We start from the raw sequence: 20,788 nt of genomic DNA on the forward strand, positions 1-20,788 counted from the left end.
TTGTCCACTTGTTGCTCCAAGCCCTTGAATAATTATCACAATCCGTCACGCTTAAACTACTACACGAAAACATTCACCGACCACGGACTTTTTGTTTCGCAGCACCCAAATTATATTTACTTCCCAGTTTTGAAAAAAAAATCATACGTGCGCACACTAAAAGTTAAATTGTCAACGATGATTTTATTTCTGATTTGCTGATAAAACTAAAGCAACAATGGAATTTTTCTACAGCCACGGGAAAAGAGAATTTAATATTACATTTTGAAACAAACAGTAACATCATGTGGGCGTATTTATATTAAGAAAATAGGTGTTTTTGATTTCAGTGGATATTTCGATTGCTAATTGACATAACAGGCTGTAATTTTCAGAACTACGAGATCTCATGCTATTTCATCAAAACGTACACTCATTTGAACCGAAAACCATGTTCACGGGATGTAATTTAGAAATAAGAGGCCAAAATCAAACAATCTAGATCACTAACTTGGGCGATGACGTAATGTCAACAAACAATTGATTAGCGAAAACGGACACGATGGCGCTGTAGTGGAGACATAATTTACTGTGTACTGAAATATATACTTGTACTTATTAATCAGAAATCTAATATTTACTCTCGTTTAGTGTGCTTTGAGTTAGACAAATGGTATTAAACTAACGCATGTGAACTTCACTGTCCTAACAGTAGAAATCACGCACTCACACAGAACTACTAACTACACACACCACTATAAATATTACACATAAAAACTACTAACTAGACAAGCACCATTTAATTACATGCATATTAAAGGCAAGCACCTTTAAACATATTACTCCTCGTCGGTATATAGAGTTGGTTCTATTAAACTTTAGTGGGCAAAATGAGAAGAGTTAACCCTAGGTCCAATTAACCTGGCCAATTATTTAAAACATATTTACTAGAATTTAAAGCCCTCTGGGCACTTTAACAAAGTTTATTGAGGGACCCTTCCCCTGAGAGGGGAAAAGGCCCTAAATCAGACAATAACTAACCCATTCCCCCGCTAAAATTGGTTCAATTCCGAAAAGGAATAGGAGCCCTTTTAGTGAGATTTAGCTGCCATTCTGATAGTTAACATTCCAACTATGAAACCTACTGTGTACATGCACTTACTGAAAAATAAAAAAAAATCACATTTACTATACACACGAACGAAATGTACAAAACCAGGTCTATTTCCCTAATCCCTAACTGAGTTTTAAAAGATCAAAAATCACTCTCCTTTCTGTCCATCCTATCTGGGCAGCAATATGGCTTCCTGTAAACCGGAATCTGATATTTTCCCTTGGTTTTACAGTTCTCTGAACAAAAATATGTGTTTCTGGTTCCTAAATTATCACACGGCGTTTACGATGACATTTAATCGGATTTTTACTGGATTGTCACTAAAAAATTTAAGTCTTACCAGCAAATATAGAGTAGATGCTGTCCACGGCTGTACCTGCAGAATCGTCCGTGTCGAAAAAAAAACATTGCGCCGAGAACGGCAGGGGTTGGAGAATTCCTCCAATCAGGGCGAAACCTTTAGCCGCGGAAATTACAAAACAAATAGAAATTTGTCAAATCCAGATACAACTGGATCTGAAAGTGACAATTACTAGTGAGAGGGGGTGAGGGAAAGTTTAGGTACCTGGAAAAATTTAACTTGGTCTGAAATTAAGAAAATTTACATCCAATGGCAGAACTATATTTCGGTATGACGTCAGAATGGTAAACCTTGTAACTATTCAACTTGTATATGCGAAAATGTGATTTACAATTAATCAAAATATAAATAAATATATTATTCAGTTAAAATATGAATCCTAATGAGACCTTTCGATTCATTACATTTAATTTGAAGTAAAGAGAATAAATAAATTGTGTAATTAAACCGAAATTGAATTTTAAAAAAATTCACTAGGTACAGGGTGAGTAAAAAAAGGTTGCCATTACTCTCAACTGTAATGGTACATTATATCTGAGATCAATCTTACTAGGTAATCACCTGCATAGAAATACTATCATAGGAAGCACAATCCCGCCATCTCCAGAAAATGCTGCTATAACAGTTAACTGTTTTTTTTCTTTTTTTTTTTTTTACTTAGAACTGCATAGATTTAACCTTATCTCCTTTTCGGACATTTACTATTTCAGTTTTAGGTCAAAAATATATTTTTTTAAAAAAACTAATTTTATCTATATTGAAAATCTTATTGTAATCTTGCAAAATTTCAAAATGTTCTGCTTCTTTCAAGTAAATTTCAAGCTCTTCAAGGCACTTTCATATAGATTGTTCTGCAACCGCTGCACGAGATTTAGTTAAAGATTATGCATTCTTGTCAGTAATTAAAGGCTGATGACGTTTGAAATCTTCCCACCAAATCAATCTAGGGCTGTTCCCAAAAGAAATGTTTTTCGATTTTATTCGTCCTAGCACTGTTTCGCTCTCTGCAATAAAATCAAAAAATGTATTAGGAAACCCTATTAGTATTTAAGATTAATCATTCTTTCCATGTTCGTTCTTCTGCTTCCAAAAGCACTGTTTTAGGGTCCATCTTCCTATTACCTTCTCGTACTTTTCCATTAGGCCTTCTCACAAATGAGGTCTTTTGAGAAATAAGAAAATTTTATTGTAACATACATCTATTTAATTAAATCGATATTAACATATTACACTTTGTAAGATATGGTTTATTAGGAATGTGATTGATTATGCATTCGACATGTTAGTAAATCTCTATAAATGTCAACGGTTTAATGTCTGACGAATGTTTTGTCAGGACGAGGACGTGTTTGGGGAGTGAGTTTTGGGATCCGACTAACCTCAGAATTTCAAACTCTTAGGGATTTTAGGAAATATTAGATGAATTATAAGGAGTTTCATGTCAAAGCGAATTAACTCGAAACTTCGTGTTACACGTGGGAATAGTTTTTAAGTCATGTATTCTTCCTTATGCAAGAACGAGCAACATCATATTTTAAAATGATTTTCTGATGATATATTTCGCTTCGACATGCTGTTTGCAAAACTAGGGGACTGGTATCAGAATAAACTAAAGACGATGCATATTTAATATTCAGAGTTTCGAAATTAAACATTTCTATAACAAAAAGAAATAAACAAGAACTTCCGTACACACTCACATTCGCACGTTTTGTAAATGCAACTAAAATATCAGACTCGATTTCCTGAAAATGCTTTCTTGCTGTTAGTTCACTTTGACATGAGACCATCCAATTATTCACTTACAAATATGTGACCAAAATGTTGAAGCAACGCTAGGCCTAGTTGGAAATTACAGACCGTAGACATAGTGTGTTGGCAGTGTTCGTCTCCGATTATAGCAACGTGATTTGATTTCCGACATCTACTGTATTAATACATAAACTAATTAAGGAACATACACTCTCAAATTACATTAGATGCTACTTAGAGAAATTAATATAGGCAGTTCTTTAACACAATTCCATTGAGTTATTGGAGGAAGAATAAATGAATCCTAATTTATTTAATGGTCTAATTTAATATAGGCCTACCTTGGGACATATTTCTTAGTAGTTTTTTCTTTTGACATTTTGCCTTCCTTAACAGTCATGATGGTGGCCTTCACGTCATTCTCTTTGTATATAAGCATATTTTCTTAAGAGACATTGATTTAGCTCTGGAAATTTCTTAAAAAGAACATACGTATTAGGATTACGATGAATAAGAAAGATAGGCCTAATTCGGAATTAAAAAATGCGTGACTACTACTAAATATATGTTTTATTGCGTGACATTTCTATTACCACTACTGAATTAGTATTTTGAATTATGGTCACACAGTGTGATCATTACTAAGAAATAGGTATTTTGATATTTCAGTGGTGGTCACCTCTACAATACAGGTCTGCAAAAATATAAATCTAAAACAAATGTATATTTGAAGTTGTTATTCAAATTATGCATATTTACAAGTTTCACAACACTTATGTAATAAACCAGATATATGAAATAATTCACATGATCTGCTTACCTTCAAAACATGGAATTTGTAAAGAGACTCCACACGGACATAAACTTCCTCACCTACACTCGTGTTCCAACTGAAAAAAGTTATCCAATATGAACGCATTACAAAGAAGAGATAATAGGTATTACGGGGAAAATAAGAACTAAGCCTCTATTGGGTAATATGCTTCTGAGCTTGAAATTTTGTCAATGATGACAAATACTGAAAGGATGACCGTTACTATTCCAGTCATCCAACCTAAACTTTTGTTTGCATTAATTTTGACAGTCATGACGTACGGATGTCTTCACATCAATTCCATAATGTTCCAAGACACAGATGCAAATTTACACTTTCAAATGTAAAATTGCACTATTTCTCACCGTCTTTTTCTTCGCTTTCGAACCTACGCTTTTCTGTAGAATCTTATTCAAATTAAGAAATGTTTCTTGCAAGTCTTTTTTTCTGCTATCAATACTATACAATACAAATGTTATTATCAGGGTAAGGATTTTAAATAGGGAAATCTGCCTCTAGACATTTTTCATATGAAAGAAAAGGATTAGGATTACAACCTTAAGTATCTCTAAGTTTTTAAACGTAAGAATATTAGTATTTGCAGGTGATATGTCTTTGTTGTTAAAACGTCTTGCCACATCCACTGGGATCAGAGAGACAAGTTTCGTATTTAGTCAGAATGACAACTCTAAAAATCTTGCAAATTCGGCAACGCACGAATTCTTATGAAGACTACCTCAAACGTTTCTTTACCAAAACATTTAGTTGTTGTCTCTCAAAAGTAAATATCCTACTTTTCATTCTCCGATTGTTATTGTTCCATTTCTTAGTGATGATCGTCAATTATTTGCTATTATAAATACAAAACAGATGCAAATCATAAATCTTTCCTGTCAAAGAGCATGTGTCACTCCAAAAATTGCATCTGCTACGTTTAGATCCATAGAACGCACATACTGTTTGATCTTTTCATACACTTAATCCACGTTAACCAGAAATTTTTCAATATTTTTAAAGACCTTAAGGAAGAGGAAAGGGAAGGAAAGAGAGACCTTTTACAATATAGTGATAAAAAACGCAAAGTATGGAAAAGAGATGCTGGAAAATTATCTCCATTTCCAATGGAATAAATATTTGGGACCTAGTGTACTTTCGGAAATGTCTTTTATGCTTTAACAGAAGAAAGTGCGCACGTGAAAGTCAAAAATTAATTTATTACACTGAAGAACTTACATTTTACTTCAATGTTTTTCGTATAAACGAGTGTAAATTTACCTCTGTGTTTCTTCCATGTAAATATTTAAAAATAATAGTAAAATCCACATATCTAACTCAAATATTTGTCTATTTTTATTTTTTTCTTGCTTGCTTTCCCATAATGTTCATGAAGTATGCGTTCACTTTTGAGTTTTATATTAATTTGTCTCTTCGCACATTAGTCCATTCTTTTAACATATTGTCCCAATCTATGTAGTTCTGATGTATGGCGAACCACATTATATGTTTACTTCTAGTATTGAAAAGACAGCAGATTATTCAATCAAATCTAAAAAAGTAATAAAAATCAATTTTGTTTTACAGAGAAGCCGTCTAAAGATTACACAGTTCTAAATCATACACGTAAGTTGGATTTAGTTTAAACACTTTCGTCATGTTGGTCATTACATCTGTCAAATATATTTTTCTATATTTTACGTAATTAAACTTCAACAAATAAATAATTTAATAAAATAAGATTGTATTAAAATTATATGAAGATCTGAATTCACTGAAAGATTGAATTTGCTTCGAAACTTTAAATTTTAAAATATCAAATCAACACAAAGTATTATTCAAGTTGTATTTACGTAGTTTTTTTCGAAACAGTAATTAATATAAAACATCTAAAATAAAACGTATTCCACATTTATATGTACTTATTCTTTGTTACAGGTCTTGGAAAAATATTCCTGAAAATACCTAAAGGTAACATAAATTTCAAATTTTGTTTTTCCAATTTTTTGTTAGATACAAAACAAATTAATTTTAGGTAGAATTTTGCGACTATTCTAGTTTTCCTTTTAACAACTAGCAGATCTCTAAATTTGAATTATTTCGTACTAGCATTTGAAGAATAATTTGTAACTTCCAAACGTTTTTGCCCCTTTCTCGTATTTCTTATCAGGCTCATTAATACAATGTTGTGATTACATTTGTAAGTAGAAAGCGTCTGAACTTTACATGACGGTTATTTATTTATATTCAGTAATTTTCTCGAAGTTTACTTAAGCAGAAATAACTCTTGACGAAATTATATCACGGGAACAGATAATAATTTGGTTTATATAAGCTTGAACATGCTTTCAGATGTCTATTATATATTCACTTATTGGTATCACATACCTGATGGAAGTAGCAGACGAAAATGCACTAGTAATTCCTTTTGGCAATTCACGTGTATTAGAAATATTTTGTATAGACAATTTTCAGAGAATCATACTAATTTCATTTCTAAAGTTCTTTAATAGATATTTAAAACCTTTAGTGCCTTATTACAAGTTAACTAACGATTTGAAAAACATATTACAGATATAGATGTTGATTTCGAATTTTATAAAATTCCAAATTATAAGCTCACAAAAGTTCTAGAGATGAACGATTTTTTGCAGCAAGGTATAAAATTTAGGTTTACAATTACTCGTTTATTTTAAGTTCAAAGTAAATTCCATAACAAGAAAAAATAAGCAAAGTGTTTTTCTTGGGTACGGAGATGTAAGAACAATGTTATTTTGATTTGATAAGTATATATTAATGCTAACGTGTTTGGAAAATTTATAGAAGAATAAAAATAAAGTCTAATTTAGTTCATAGAGTAAACAAATAGAGTATTTATGTAGAATATTGAACTCTTTTGTAATGTGAGATAAGTAATGTGGCTTTCAGTTAGATTAAAGTTGTGGGTGAAAATAAAATTGGTTAATTAAGGAATTTGTTGTGAATAGATCATGGATTCAATGAAATATCTGTGATTAGTATTTGAATATGGCGGAGATGGCTCCGTAGTATAGCGCATACCTCTCTTGTGTTGGGTCATTGGTTCGATCTCAGATCCTGCCAAGTGGACTTTATAGTGTACAACACTGGGTGTCTGGGTTCTCACATTTCCTTTCACTTTCGTCGTTCTACCATTATAACCTCTTTTATTATTACCGTCTCCTTAGTTTAGGCTCATAATTGTGGTACGTTAGACAATACAAATTGTCCGTCAACGTTTACGAAGATATTTCTGGACCTTATAGGCAAAGGGGAGTAAGTCATTTTTATTAAATTTTCAGGAGAGACAGAAAACAGTGACTTACTTCTTTTCGTCTTTAAATGCCTTTGGACTTATATCCAATTTTATTGTTGCTATTTGATAAAGTATTCATAATACAACTACAAGTTTTCTAAGAATAAGAGATATCAGAACACGTGTTTCAAATCTGGCAATAACCCATTTTCAGAAAAAAATGACTTACTCCACCCTGCCTTTAAGGTCCGGATTTTTTTTTGTATGAAGCCTACTTAGTAAGGTACTATGATATGTAACCTTTGTATTAAGTGTACCTTACGAAGAGAATCTTTCTCTAAAGTCTAACAATTTTTTAAAACGTATTAGCGACTAAGTATCTCAAAGTCATAAAAATGTATAAAACAATTTCTCGGTTAAGTGTTAGAATTGTTTTCAAGTAGTATATGCGCCACTGAGAAATTTAACAACTATAAATACAACCTTCTACTGAACAGTTCATATTTTTCGTGAACAGTACACAAGTTAATTATGAACAAAAACTGTTGCAACAAAACAAAAACTATCAATTGAGTCAGATTAGTAAATAACGACATGCATGTTTAGTCCAGAAAAATTAGTTTATCTTGCGTTTCTCGGAAATCATGATCACTGGTATTCTCCATTATTGGCAGGTCATTTTGTTGCAACTGATAGGCATCCGTATATTACGATCTTCAGCCAACCATTTTACATTCACGTAAGAGTTTTCTGTTTTGATTTCGTACATCGGTTATAGCCTCCTTCATCCTCTTTCTCTCTTTCCTGCTACCTCTCTGGACATCTCTCATGATACTGTTTCTTCTCAGCCAATGTTCTAATTACTTTCTCTTGCTCTTTTGAATTATATAAACATAATTGTTCTTTTCTTCCCTACTACTTCTAACATTTCATTTGTTTTCCATCCCAGTCAGCTAATTTTCCATACACACACACATACACATTTAAAAGACTTCTAGTCTATATATTTTTGCTGTGTGTGATGTCTACATTTCTTCCACATATACTTATACAATACTCCACACGAAACATTTTATTAGTGTTTTTCTTAACTTTTTGTTCAAGGATCCACAAAATAGACTATTCTTCGTCCTATATGGTTGTTTCACCATTTCTATTTTTGCTTTTGTTTTACGCTCGCACTTCATGTCATCATTAACAATACTATACAGGTATCAAAAACTATTCATCTGTTTTATTTTCCCTCGTTCTATTTCTATAATTGACACCGACCGCCTTGTTCCTATCACCATGGCTTTTCCATTCCTAACATTTGTTTTTATCCCATATTCTTCACAACCATTTCTCAGTTTTTTTATCTTGTTAATTTTATTTTCGGATTCTGCAACAAGCTCCATTCATCGGCAATGTGTGTACACTTAAGCATCCTACCTACTACCGAAATAAAGTCTACATTAAGAAGGTTCTTCATCACTACAGCCCGGATTTATATGCAAAATGCATGTTTACATTAACATGTGGAATCGTATGGAAAATATTTACGGACTTGTAAGAATTCGTTCGAGACGCATATGTTAGCGCATATAAGTGCATATTTTGAGTGAATTTCGATGTGCATGCATATCTCGTAAACTTTGCAGGATAATGCATATTTCCGAATTTTATTACTCCATACAAGCAATTTTCAGAGTATACCACAAGAAAGTAGGTTATATTTAGGCTGAAGTGAACTGAATCACTTTGTAAACGCGGATGTAGATTTAAAAAAAATAGCGTTGAGATGGTTGCTCACTATCCTAGGTAAACTCATTTTCGATTGCTTTCGCACTCGTGTTTTTCACATGCACCAGTGACTTCTGCTGATGTAGAAACGAGCTTTTCGATCTATAAAACGCTTCTCACTGATAAACGCAGAGGGTTTACAGAAGAAAATCTAAGGAAGACATTCATAATTCATTGCAACAGAGGTCATTTAGGTACTGAAAGAAATTGAAACTTTACTTTCTTAGTATATATATATTTCAGTGCATACGTTAAAATTTAAATGCATATTTTAGTGCATATTTTTTATATTTTTGACGCATATTTGCTTGCATATTTCGGGGTTTGATTGTGCATGAAAATCTGGGCTCTATTCACCACTGTATCTTCTACATAGTTACTAAGTATCGTCGGCGAGAAATAACATCCCTGTCTAACTTCTCTTCCGATTGCACTTTCCTCTGTCATTTCTGTCGCTATTCTAATATTTAGTTGTTGGTTCATACGTTTCTTGTGAGTCTTGGATCTTTCAATTCCAATTCAATCTTCTTTAGAGCTCGCATCAATAGTTCCTAGTTCACCCACTTAAATTTATTTTTCTAGATCAATAAACACAAGATCTTACCTTTATCTACAAACCTTTCACCGATTACCTTCATTAAGCCAATTGGATCACTTGTGTCCTTACATGTTCTAAATACGAACTGTCCCTCGTGAACTTCTCCATTTGATTTTTCCTATTTTCTTCTCTTCAGTATTCGAAGCACAATTTTTGCTGTATGAGATATGAGAGTAATAGTTATGTAGTCTTCATATCTCTTTAGGTTCGATGTCTTAGCCAATGGTATTGTTTTCAGGAAATCCTTTGGCCACTCTGTTGTTTCATATATATTTCATTGGTGAGTCGAAACAATTATTTCCTGTCCTTGTTTCTATATTTTAAATAAATTCAATTGGTTATCAGAGTACGGTGCTCTTGCTCTTCAGAATGACGCTTCAATTCTTCTCAACTGGTGTAACTCTTGGAAACTTAGTTTTAACATCGAAAAATTTGCTTCTCTTACGATTTCTCTTAAAAAGGAACCTATAAACCACATCTACAAAATTGGTCAACTGAACATAAATTCTGTTATCTCTTTCAGACATCTTGGCGTTATCGTGGAAAGTAAGCTTACTTTTGCGGATTATATAAGCACAATATCTTGTACTGCTATGAGAAAACTAGGACTCCTCTATCGCTTCACTGACATAAAAAATCCTAATTCCTTAAGCTTGTTCTATAAGTCATATGTTGCTCCCACTGTTGAGTACTGTTCTCCTATCTGGCCTATGGCCTGCCCTACTCATCTGAAAAAATTAAATTCTGTAATTAGTTTCTCTTTAGACATTGTATCCTACCGAGTAACTCACCTCCGAACACTTCCAAAAAATGACGTTTTAACATTTCTCAATATCAAACGTCCCACAACGAGAAACAAAATTTCTGACTTTATATTTTTGCATAAAATTGTTAATGACCGTATATCATATGTACAGTTATTAAGTCAGATCAATTTTCGCGTACCCGCTAGAACAACATGGTCTAGTGATCTCTTTTACACTCGAGCTGCGAGAGTTAATATTGTCCAAAGGTCCTTTCTCACTCGAATTGTTAGCACGTATAATCAGCACTGGCGCAAATCTCAGGGGGGGGGGGCGTGGGGAACATGTCCCTCAATCTTGGACCTGAGGGGAATGCCCGCCAATAATCTAACTTAAAAAATGCTTTTCGGGATAAGTGTGATTATTTGTGTCCGACTACCACAGAGGAATGTAAGATGAAATTGATTTCTCTTGGCTTTTCCATTTTCTAAAGAGAATCGTATTCTGTAGTATTTCAAACTGAATTTCGAGCTGTAGTGCGTTTCGTAGTCTCATCAATATGTATTAATTCCACTTCCGCCACTCGGGCACAAATTGTAATAAATGCCAGAGGAGGATATGCCCCTCTACTCATGCTGGAAAGTTGTCTCAGCTGTAGGTACGGCCACAAATTCCGGGGAAATGGGAGTCATGTTCCCCCAACATTGGAACTGGAGGCTCTCCCAATAATCCGATTTGAAAAGTGTTTTTGCAATTACGTGTGATAATTTGTGTCCGACTGCGACAAAGGAAAGTGAGATGAAATTTATTTTTCTTGGATTTTCCATTTTTAATGAAAATGAAAGCATGCGACTGTGTGTGACGTAACCTGATATGAAATCTTATCTCCTCCTCTTACCCAAACACACGAAAAGTATGTAGACTATCCAATGCCACAAGAACCCATCTTTTCAGTAAATGCACATTTAATCTATTTGTAGTATCAGCCTAGGCATCTACTCATGCTTAAGCTGACCAACTCTATAGCCTATGGAACCCGGAGGTACACTGCCGCGTTCACAAAAGCTCTCCACTGACTATCCTTAGCCAACTGGATCCAGTTTCTATTTGTATTCCTATTTTTGCGAGATCCATCTTAATATTGTCTTCCCATCTGCGCCTAGGTCTTTCTAATAGTCGTTTTCCGATTGGTCTTACCGCTAACACTTGAAAGCGTTCCTACTTTCTTCCATCCTGGCTACATGTCCTGCCCAGCTAGGCCTCCTAGACTTGATGACCCGAACAATGTTTGGTAAACCATATAATTTATGTAGTTCCTCGTTATGAATTTTCCGCCATTCCCCAGTCCCGTTCCTCTTGGGTCCGAATATTCGGCTGAGCGTCTTGCTCTCAAATACTTTCAGTCTACGTTTTTCCCTCAGAGTAACCGACCATTTTTCGAAATCATACAGAACGACAGGTATGATTATCGTTTTATATATTTTAAGCTTCAAATTCCTCGACAGAATTCGCGATGACAATAGGTTTTGAACTGTATAATAATACGAATTCCCTGTTTTAGTCAACATTTAATTTCTTCGTGAATATGATTTTCGTCTGTTAATATTGATTCTAGATATTTGAAATTATCCACTTTATCAAAAGTATTATTTAATATTTTAACGAATTCATAATTTGCCGTATTGCGGTCCCGACGCACTTCCATGTATTTAGTTTTCCCTGCATTTAACCCACGTCCTTGCAAGCGTTTAATAAGGCCTCTGCATTTCTATTGTTCTCCTATCATCCCCTATTAAATTTCCCCCTATCATCAGCGTACGCATAGCCTGGTGAACACCGTTCAGCTCTAGGCCCTGGTTGCTATCTTTGATTTTCCTCATTGCGTATTCCAGGACAAAGTTAAATAATAATGGCGACAACGTATCTTCTTGTTTCAAGCCATTCTCGACGTGAATGTTTTTATTTTCGAATGTTTTTATTTTTATTATCTTCAAGTTCCTAAATTTTAGCTTTCAAAAATTGCGTTTCTTTGTTCTAAAAGTTTCGGAAGTTTCCTGCCTGATGTCTACGAAATGTTGTGTAGTTATTTCATTCGGATTTTGTAGCCAACGTAATTTTTGCCTGTTTTCTCTTCTCTGCTAGTTCGAACCATGGTTTGTTCCTACGTATTTCCGCGTGTCCCAATTTTTCTTTTGAGAGAGGATGTTTCGGAAACATAGAAAATAATTCAATTGCTGGAATATTTTTCTCCATAATCTTAAGGTTACACCTCTTAACTAAAGAGTATATTACATACGTCAGATTTCTGTAACGATTTCTGTAATGCTATTGAGATTATTACCATTTTGCTCAAAGAGTATTGTTGCATCATACATAATTGATATTCTTTCTTCATAGTTTTGGGAAATCATTATCTATATTATTATATTATTATAAAGCAATTTTCATATGGATCTTTGTGGATGCCTAATTAGAAACATACCAATTATAAATATGCATGTATTCAGATTTCAGAATGTGTTCACGACAGTGACTTGTAATACTGATATGCACTACTACTGCATCTACATCGCCTAATATATAATATGCTCTACAACAGATGATCAGATTCATCTACCTTAATATGAGTTTCATCTCCCTTCTCTAGAATAAGCCTCAAATCTGTCCACCTTGCAATGCTGAAGACAACCAATGGCGTATTTAGGATTTTGTTTCAAGGGGCTATGGCCAACACAAATAACGAAGTGGGCAATTGCCCACCTGAGTTTGAGAATTAAACATATTTTAATTTATGCATAAATTGAAGTTATAATGGAGAGAATTGCAGACCGATAAATCCTATATGATATGACACAAAAATTTAGGAGTGAATCTAACTACTTATTCTATTCATACAAGAAAAAGAAAGCACCCTCTTGGCCTTCCAAATTTCCCGGGCTAATTATTCCCCGTTTTGACTATCTTTAATTCAAACATTTCCTTCTTTTAAAAATAATTAAACGATATAATTTTTCCTTTGTTATAAAAACTAGAGTCTCGTCATGTTGACATCCGCGCAAGTTGGTTTGGAACACCAGTTTCGCTTATCAACGCCTCTTAGTTTTGGTGTTACTGATGACGGCCGACTTGAATCACAGCTGACAATGGTCGATAAAGTATGATAGGCGAAATGAAAGAAAGTAACGTCAAGAAAAAGAAACAGAAAAGTAGAAAGGACGAAAGAAAGAATAAAAGAACGCAGTTCTTACATGGAATGAAATTTGACAAACAGTATTATTTCTGAACAAGGAGCATAAGAAAATGGAAAGTCAATGACATTTTTAGAAATGATAAGAAGGATTTGTTGTACGTGGAATGCGAAAAACTAACAAATTTATTTCGGGGGGAGCTTGAGCCCGACAGCCTTCTAAATGCGCCACTGAAGACAATTCTGCTCCCCTGATCCTTGACAGCATTGTTTTTCAACTTGATAAATATTTTGAACATCGCTTATATATATATATATATATCATCATCATCATCATAGGTATTCTGCCTTTATTGGCAGGTCACTTGCCGCAGCTGAGAAGCTTCCATGCTCCACGGTCCTCCGCTAAACTTTTCGTCTTCGCGTATGATCTTTCTGTTTTAATATCATCCATTAATTGTAGCCTCCTTCGCCCCCTCCCTCTCTTTCCCGCCACCATACTCTCTAGGACGTCCCTCATGATACAATCTCTTCTTAGGCAATGTCCCAACCAGTTTCTCTTCCTCTTCCTAATAATATCTAAAAGTGTTCTTTTCTCACCCACCATTTCTAACACTCTCTCATTCGTTTTCCGCTCGACCCAACTAACTCTTTCCATTCTTCTCCACACCCACATTTCGAAGGCTTCCAGTCGATTTTCGTCACCCTTACGCAATGTCCACGTTTCCGCCCCATACAGCACAACACTCCACACGAAGCATTTTATGAGTCTTTTTCTCAACTCTTTGTTCAAGGTCCCACAAAACAGACTTTTCTTTCTTTTAAAGGCTTCTTTCGCCATTCCTATCCTTGCTTTTATTTCACGTTCGCATTTCATGTCATTACTAAGAACACTACCCAGATATCGAAAACTATTCACTTGTTCTATTTTCTTCCCTCCTACTTTTATATTTGACACAGACCCCTTTGTTCCAATCACCATGGCTTTTGTCTTTCTAACATTTATTTTCATCCCTATCTTCCCATCATATATATATATACTAGCCTTTGGCTAGCTGGGGTCTCCGCCCCCACAGACCCCCAAGTCTGATCAGCTTATGGCCTTGCATTTCTTTCTATTGGCCTTTGCATCAACAGTGAATTTCGTGAATTTGCTCTTCATATTTCCTTAATCTGCCCATCCGAGGGCTTCGCCCCATACACTGTCTTTGCTGGGCCTACGGCTAGAGTTGGCGTGGGTCAATGAAAACTTGACCCACGACCCACTGACCCACCACCCACCATGACCCACTCTGACCCACGACACACCGTGACCCACCACCCACCGTCACCCACCATCCACCGTGACACACCCCCACCGTGACCCACGACCCACTGACCCCACCACCCACCATGACCCACTCTGACCCACGACTCACCATGACCCACCACCCACCGTGACCCACTTTCACCCACCACCCACCATGACCCAATGTGACCCACCATGACCCACCACCCAGCGTGACCCACTCTGACCCACCATCCACCGTGACCCACTGTGACCCACCATGACCCACCACCCACGGTGACCCACCTTGACCCACCATCCACCATAAACCACTCTCTTCCACTGTGATCTACTCTGACTCACCAAAATCCATCGTCATCAACTCTGAACACGATCCATGGCCTCTTCTGAACTGACTAAAGAGTTTACACTTGTAATAAAACAAGACTGTGAAATTGTCACTAATCAGACTTTGAATTTCTAGTCAATTGCTCAAGCACCACTCTGTTACAATAACGGTGGATCTGACCTTTACGATATAAAATTGTAAAGTGTTTGTCAGTGAGGAAATTGAAACAGTTCGAGGTGGGGGAAAATTAATGTGTGCCTAAAAGATACTTGTACTAAGAGACTATTCTTGCAAGTGTTAATTTCTGAACGCATTCCACAAGAAACTTCTATTCGCAGAAAAATACCCCTGTACAATATGGAAAAGGTTATGGTTTCTCAGTTCACAGTATTTTTCTCACAAAAGACTTCAAAAATCGGTTGTTCATAGGGTATAAAGGTGCTAGGGTACCCTATGTGAGAGCATTTCTATAAAGCATGCTCATAATTTTAATTTGTGTAATCACTAAAACACCACGTTAAATTTAAGTTACAAATATGCATAATTGCAATTATTATGAATATTTATTCAAAGTAGTTTATGTAAAGCAAAGAAGAGACTTATTAAAAATTACAAAGTTGAATAACACAAGTAAGCCATTAGTAATACAAGTATACATTTTCCATAACTCGTAATTTTCCACCTTAAAACAAACCTGAAATCGGATTTATTTCCTGTTGGTCTTCGAAACTTTTTCGTAGTAAGTCATCCGCAGCGGAATGATATCTGTCCTTCAGAGAAGTAATAACTAGCTCGTCTACTTTGAGCTTGTCTAGCGGTGGGCCATTAACATTGATGAACAACAAGTTAGACTATGTTTGAGCACTTAGTCCATTTCTAATATCAGTCATCTGTAAATTCATAAGGGAAAATCCCTGTTCGCACTCTGTCGTGGAAATGGTTAATACTTCTACCCGATTTCTGCAACTTCTCATCGATAATCTACTTGTTAGACTTAAGTCTGATAACGATTTTTCTTGGTCAGGTTTGAAATACTCAGCAAGAAGTATCATCTCTCTATCACCATATAACATCTTTTCCATATCGACCATGTCAGTTGGCAATGTCGACCCATGTAGAACAGAAACCTCATCTACCACGCCTTTGATAGGGAATCTTGTGAATAAATTATCAATTAAAGCCTGATAAACTGACGATTTCTTATTTGTTTATAAATTTAATTTTTGTAATTACACATGAAGGTTTGATACCATTACCAAGTTCCCTCCCCCGTCTAGAAAGCGAAAGGGAACGAGGTTCCTCGAAAGTGTTCAGAGGTGATTGGGAATTTCCCTCCTTCTTCCCCTTCAATTACCATACTGCTGTTTGCCATGTGCCAAATTACGATGAATTTCAATTAAATTATCATAATATAATTATTTCCTTGTTGAATTATCAATACTTTTCAGTGGAAAAAAGGATGAAATTTCAAAGTTCCAAATCAAAGTAAGTAGACCAACGTAAAGGGGAAAAAGTGTAAAATTTTCAATACAATTATGCGTACAATCCAAACTTAAAATTTCCGTGTAATTAAGGTTACAGTACAAATTTTATGCCTATTTTTCTCACAACTTTATGGGTTGATTGCCCTGTGCTGTAAGCGCTCCATATAATAAACATAAGCTTCAGCAATTATTATAACAGAAAGCAATGGATATATATGAAGCCAAGCACAGTATTTTTTGTTTCTGATTTTTTTCTTAAATAACATCGATCGTTTTCGATCATTTTTACAAACCAAATCACTACCAATTTTCCATGTAGAAAGTACCCCTCCCCCACATAAAGGAGAATTTTAAAAAAATGCTAGGACACATTCTGTTTATTTTCAATAAAGAGTTAATACACTGAATTTTAGCTCCGTAAGTTTAACGGCTTGCGATCATACTCATTTTTTTCCGCAACAATTTGGATCCTCACTACCTTCTTAGGATATTATGCATTACAATAAAAGCAATATAACATCCCAATTTGGATTAAGGCCTAACTATATAAAAAAAAGTAATTTCATTTGACTTTGCAATTTGACCGTAATCATCAGGCACACATAGTTGCATTCATTTTTTATATATTACAGTGATTCAAAAATGTATTTTTTCCAGTAGTTAGCTCTAAAATCTCACAGGTCTCGAAAGACAAGTTGTAGTGTAAGTCCTATTGCTATTATTACAATAAAAATATCACGTTCTGCCTGAAGTTCTTTTTTCACTTGGTCAGATATACTCTCCTGAGGTAGGTAGACAGAAACAAGTGGAAAAGAAAGGGAAATGAAGGTCTTGAAAGTAAAACGGAGACAAATTTACTAGTCTTCAGAACATACTGTCTACAATGCAGTGAGCAGAGAGGGTCGGTAGATCATAATAAGTCGGTGGGTCGCAGTGGGTCACGGTGGGTGGTGGGTCGCAGTGGGTCACGGTGGGTGGTGGGTCATAGTGGGCCATGATGGGCGGTGGGTCACAGTGGGTCACGGTGGGTGGTGAGTCACACTGAGCCACAAGCTGTTGACCCACGACCCACTGACCCACTCAGAAAACTTGACCCACTAACCCACCGACCCACTGACCCACTCCATCTCTGCCTACGGCCTCGCACCTCTTGAACCCACAATTCTATCGTTTTTTCTTTTCCCATTTCATCTATCTTAAAAGATGAGATTTTGTATCCCAAGAAAACGCCGATTTAAATAGCATGGGAATTTCTTTATTCCCTTTAAGATCCATAAAAAAAAAAAAAATTAAAATATTCACTTTTGGCAATTTTCCCGTCGGTTAGTCCTGGAAGGCTACAATCATGCCAATTTTCATCATTCTAATCCTGCCGGAAGTGCCTAAAGATTTTGGGGTGTAAAAGATATCCCATATAAATAACATGGGAAAGATTTTTCAGTTCCCCATAAAACCACTCTACTTTTAGAAATTTTTATTTTTGATGATTCACTTAGATAACGCTAACGGCAACGTACAAGCATACCGAATTTCAAGTTTTTATTCCACTTTTAAGTACCTAAAACATGGGATTATAAGTCGAAAAAAGGCCAATTTAAATAACATTGGGAAATTCTTAATCCCCTCTTTAGACTCCCTAAAAATTAAAAATATTCAGTTTTGGCAATTTTCCTGTGGGTTTTTCACGGGAAGCTATAATCATGCCAAATTTATTCATTGTAGCTCTACAGGAAATGCTCAATAATTTGGGGGTGTAATAGGTTCAGTTCCCTACAAAACCACTCTACATTTGAAACTTTTTTATTTTTACCAAGGATGTTTTACCTAGGTAGTGCTAACAAAAATGTACACGCGTGCCGAATTTCAAGTTTTTATTCCAATTCTAAGTACCTAAAACATGAGATTATAGATACAAATAGAGACCTATTTAAAAAAAAAACATAGGGAAACTCTTCACCTCTTCCTTAGACCCCCTAAAAATTAAAAATATTCACTTTTAGCAATCATGCAAAACTTAATCGTTGCAGCCCTACAGAAAGTGCTCAATAATTTATATCAGCTCATGTAGTTTTATATATATACAATATGGGAACAGTCTTACCCGTCTCTCCCAATGTTGAAGACAGATTTGCGCCGATGATAATCAGTTACCAGAAACTGTAGACATTTTTTCAAATGAGCATACCTTCAGATCATCTATAAACAAATTATCTTTGTAATGTTGCCATTGTACTGTACCATCTTGATTTCAAATTGCTATTCTATTGTTATGTTACAAATTGTTAGAATGTTTCAGTGTAAAATGGCCTAGTGCTGTATCTGAAACATATTATAAATAAATAAATAAATAAATAAATAAAATAAATAAATACTATCTGAGTTTGCTTTCCCATTTCTAATCTCGAATATAGCTCTTTCGAACTCATCACGATGAATATTAAACCATTCGTCAATCTCGTGTACTTTATTTTCCGATTCAACATGTAGGTCTTGCAATCTATATCTTCTCTTAGGCCTATACAATTCCTTAAAATATTCTTTCATTCTTTGACTTTAGACATCTCGTTGACTACCTTCCTATTCTTATTTTGTATTCCACCTTAAATTAGGCTTGAAAACTCATTTTCAGCTTGTCATGTTGTTCATCTTAATGTGATATTATCTTGTGATAATGTGTCTTATCTTTTCAATATAAAATGTAGAACATAATTTTGTGATAAACGTCATTAACCATACTGCCTGTCCTATTGCTAGTGTCATAACGAAAACCTTGGTTATATATTTTAGGATCAGTTTTATGTTTATAGGTAACTAAAATAATAAAGCATGCATTTTTATCGAAACATTTTTAAACAGAGCATACATTTTTTGGTTTGCAAAAAATAAATTTGTTTGATCAACTTTCTTAAAAATGCGCATGAGCATTTACACTCATCAATATTATTTTGTTAAGCTCAATGCAATGTATCGTTTATTATATATTTCATCTTTCGTATGATGTTTCATGAGTATAGTATTTTTCTTTGATTTAAATGTGCCAAATAGATGCCTTCAGCTCCATCTTCATATTATCAAGAAAATACGTACTTAGAGGTCATTTCATCATCAACTTATCTCGTGAGTCAAAATCAAAAATAAAATCAAATTTCTGCACTGTAAAAAAATATAATTTCTTACTTTTACGGACAACAGTAGGTAATTTCTCTGATAGGTTGTCCAGTGTTTTAGTTAAACCGGAACGCTATTCTGCAAAATATTTCTTTTAGATATTCTCTAGTTCAGTAACAAATTAGTTAGTGGGACATGTATATTATAGCCGCTTCGGTAAATATTCAGTTACTACAACAAAGAAAATTTGAACATTTCTTGGGTAATATAATATTGTATTGCAGAATGTTTCTCCCTTACATGCTACTTACCAGCTGATATATTATTATTTCTTCGAAATGTCACTAAATTTATTCCATGTTATACATACGGAGTGCATCAAGAGTCAGAAACCATAGGCCAACTCTGTTATGTCTACAGGTATGAAAAGGTGTTAAGAGAGAAAAGTTGTTATAGATAGATGGGTTTCAAGCTAAAATAGTGGAATTTTCCCAATCACGTCAACAGTATAGACTTCACACTGGTAAGGCTTCCTATATTAAACGGCAACGTTGCCAGTTCAGCAAGCTCTTGCCTTGAACCCTCACCATACCAAAAATACAGTGTTGCTGGGGAACCAGGTTCAAGGTGTTCTAGATTCCCTCACACATCAATGTGCACGTTTTCCATATAATTTTTTACATGCTCTTACATCCTGTTCGAAAAGACTTCTGGACTAGAAACGTTGTTTTTATGTTGAACATAGGGCGCCTTAACAATCTTTAGACGAAACGACAGGAATAATTCCGCCATTTTAAATTGAAAACAACGTGTTTCCGACAACGTTCTTCCCTTTCCACTGTTTTGTATCTATACATATAACGGAGATTGTAAATGGATCTTTACATTTGCCGATATATATATATATATATATATATATATATATATATATATATATATATATATATATATATATATATATATATATATATATATATATATA

General features: G+C 34.7%; 1 protein-coding gene across 1 annotated transcript in view; it reads left to right on the plus strand.

Moving 5' to 3' along the window:
• LOC145662084 (uncharacterized) overlaps nt 1-20,788 on the plus strand; it is a 153,057-nt gene that overhangs the window by 124,852 nt on the left and 7,417 nt on the right. Inside the window, exons 6-7 of the mRNA XM_081727424.1 lie at nt 5,602-5,640; nt 5,953-5,985. Of these exons, the coding sequence (XP_081583550.1) occupies nt 5,602-5,640; nt 5,953-5,985 (72 nt within the window). The remainder of the gene's footprint in view (nt 1-5,601; nt 5,641-5,952; nt 5,986-20,788) is intronic.

The sequence above is a fragment of the Thermobia domestica genome, chromosome 10 (assembly GCF_964235325.1).
Source record: "Thermobia domestica chromosome 10, izTheDome1.hap1.1, whole genome shotgun sequence".
NCBI classification, from domain to species: Eukaryota; Metazoa; Arthropoda; class Insecta; order Zygentoma; family Lepismatidae; genus Thermobia; species Thermobia domestica.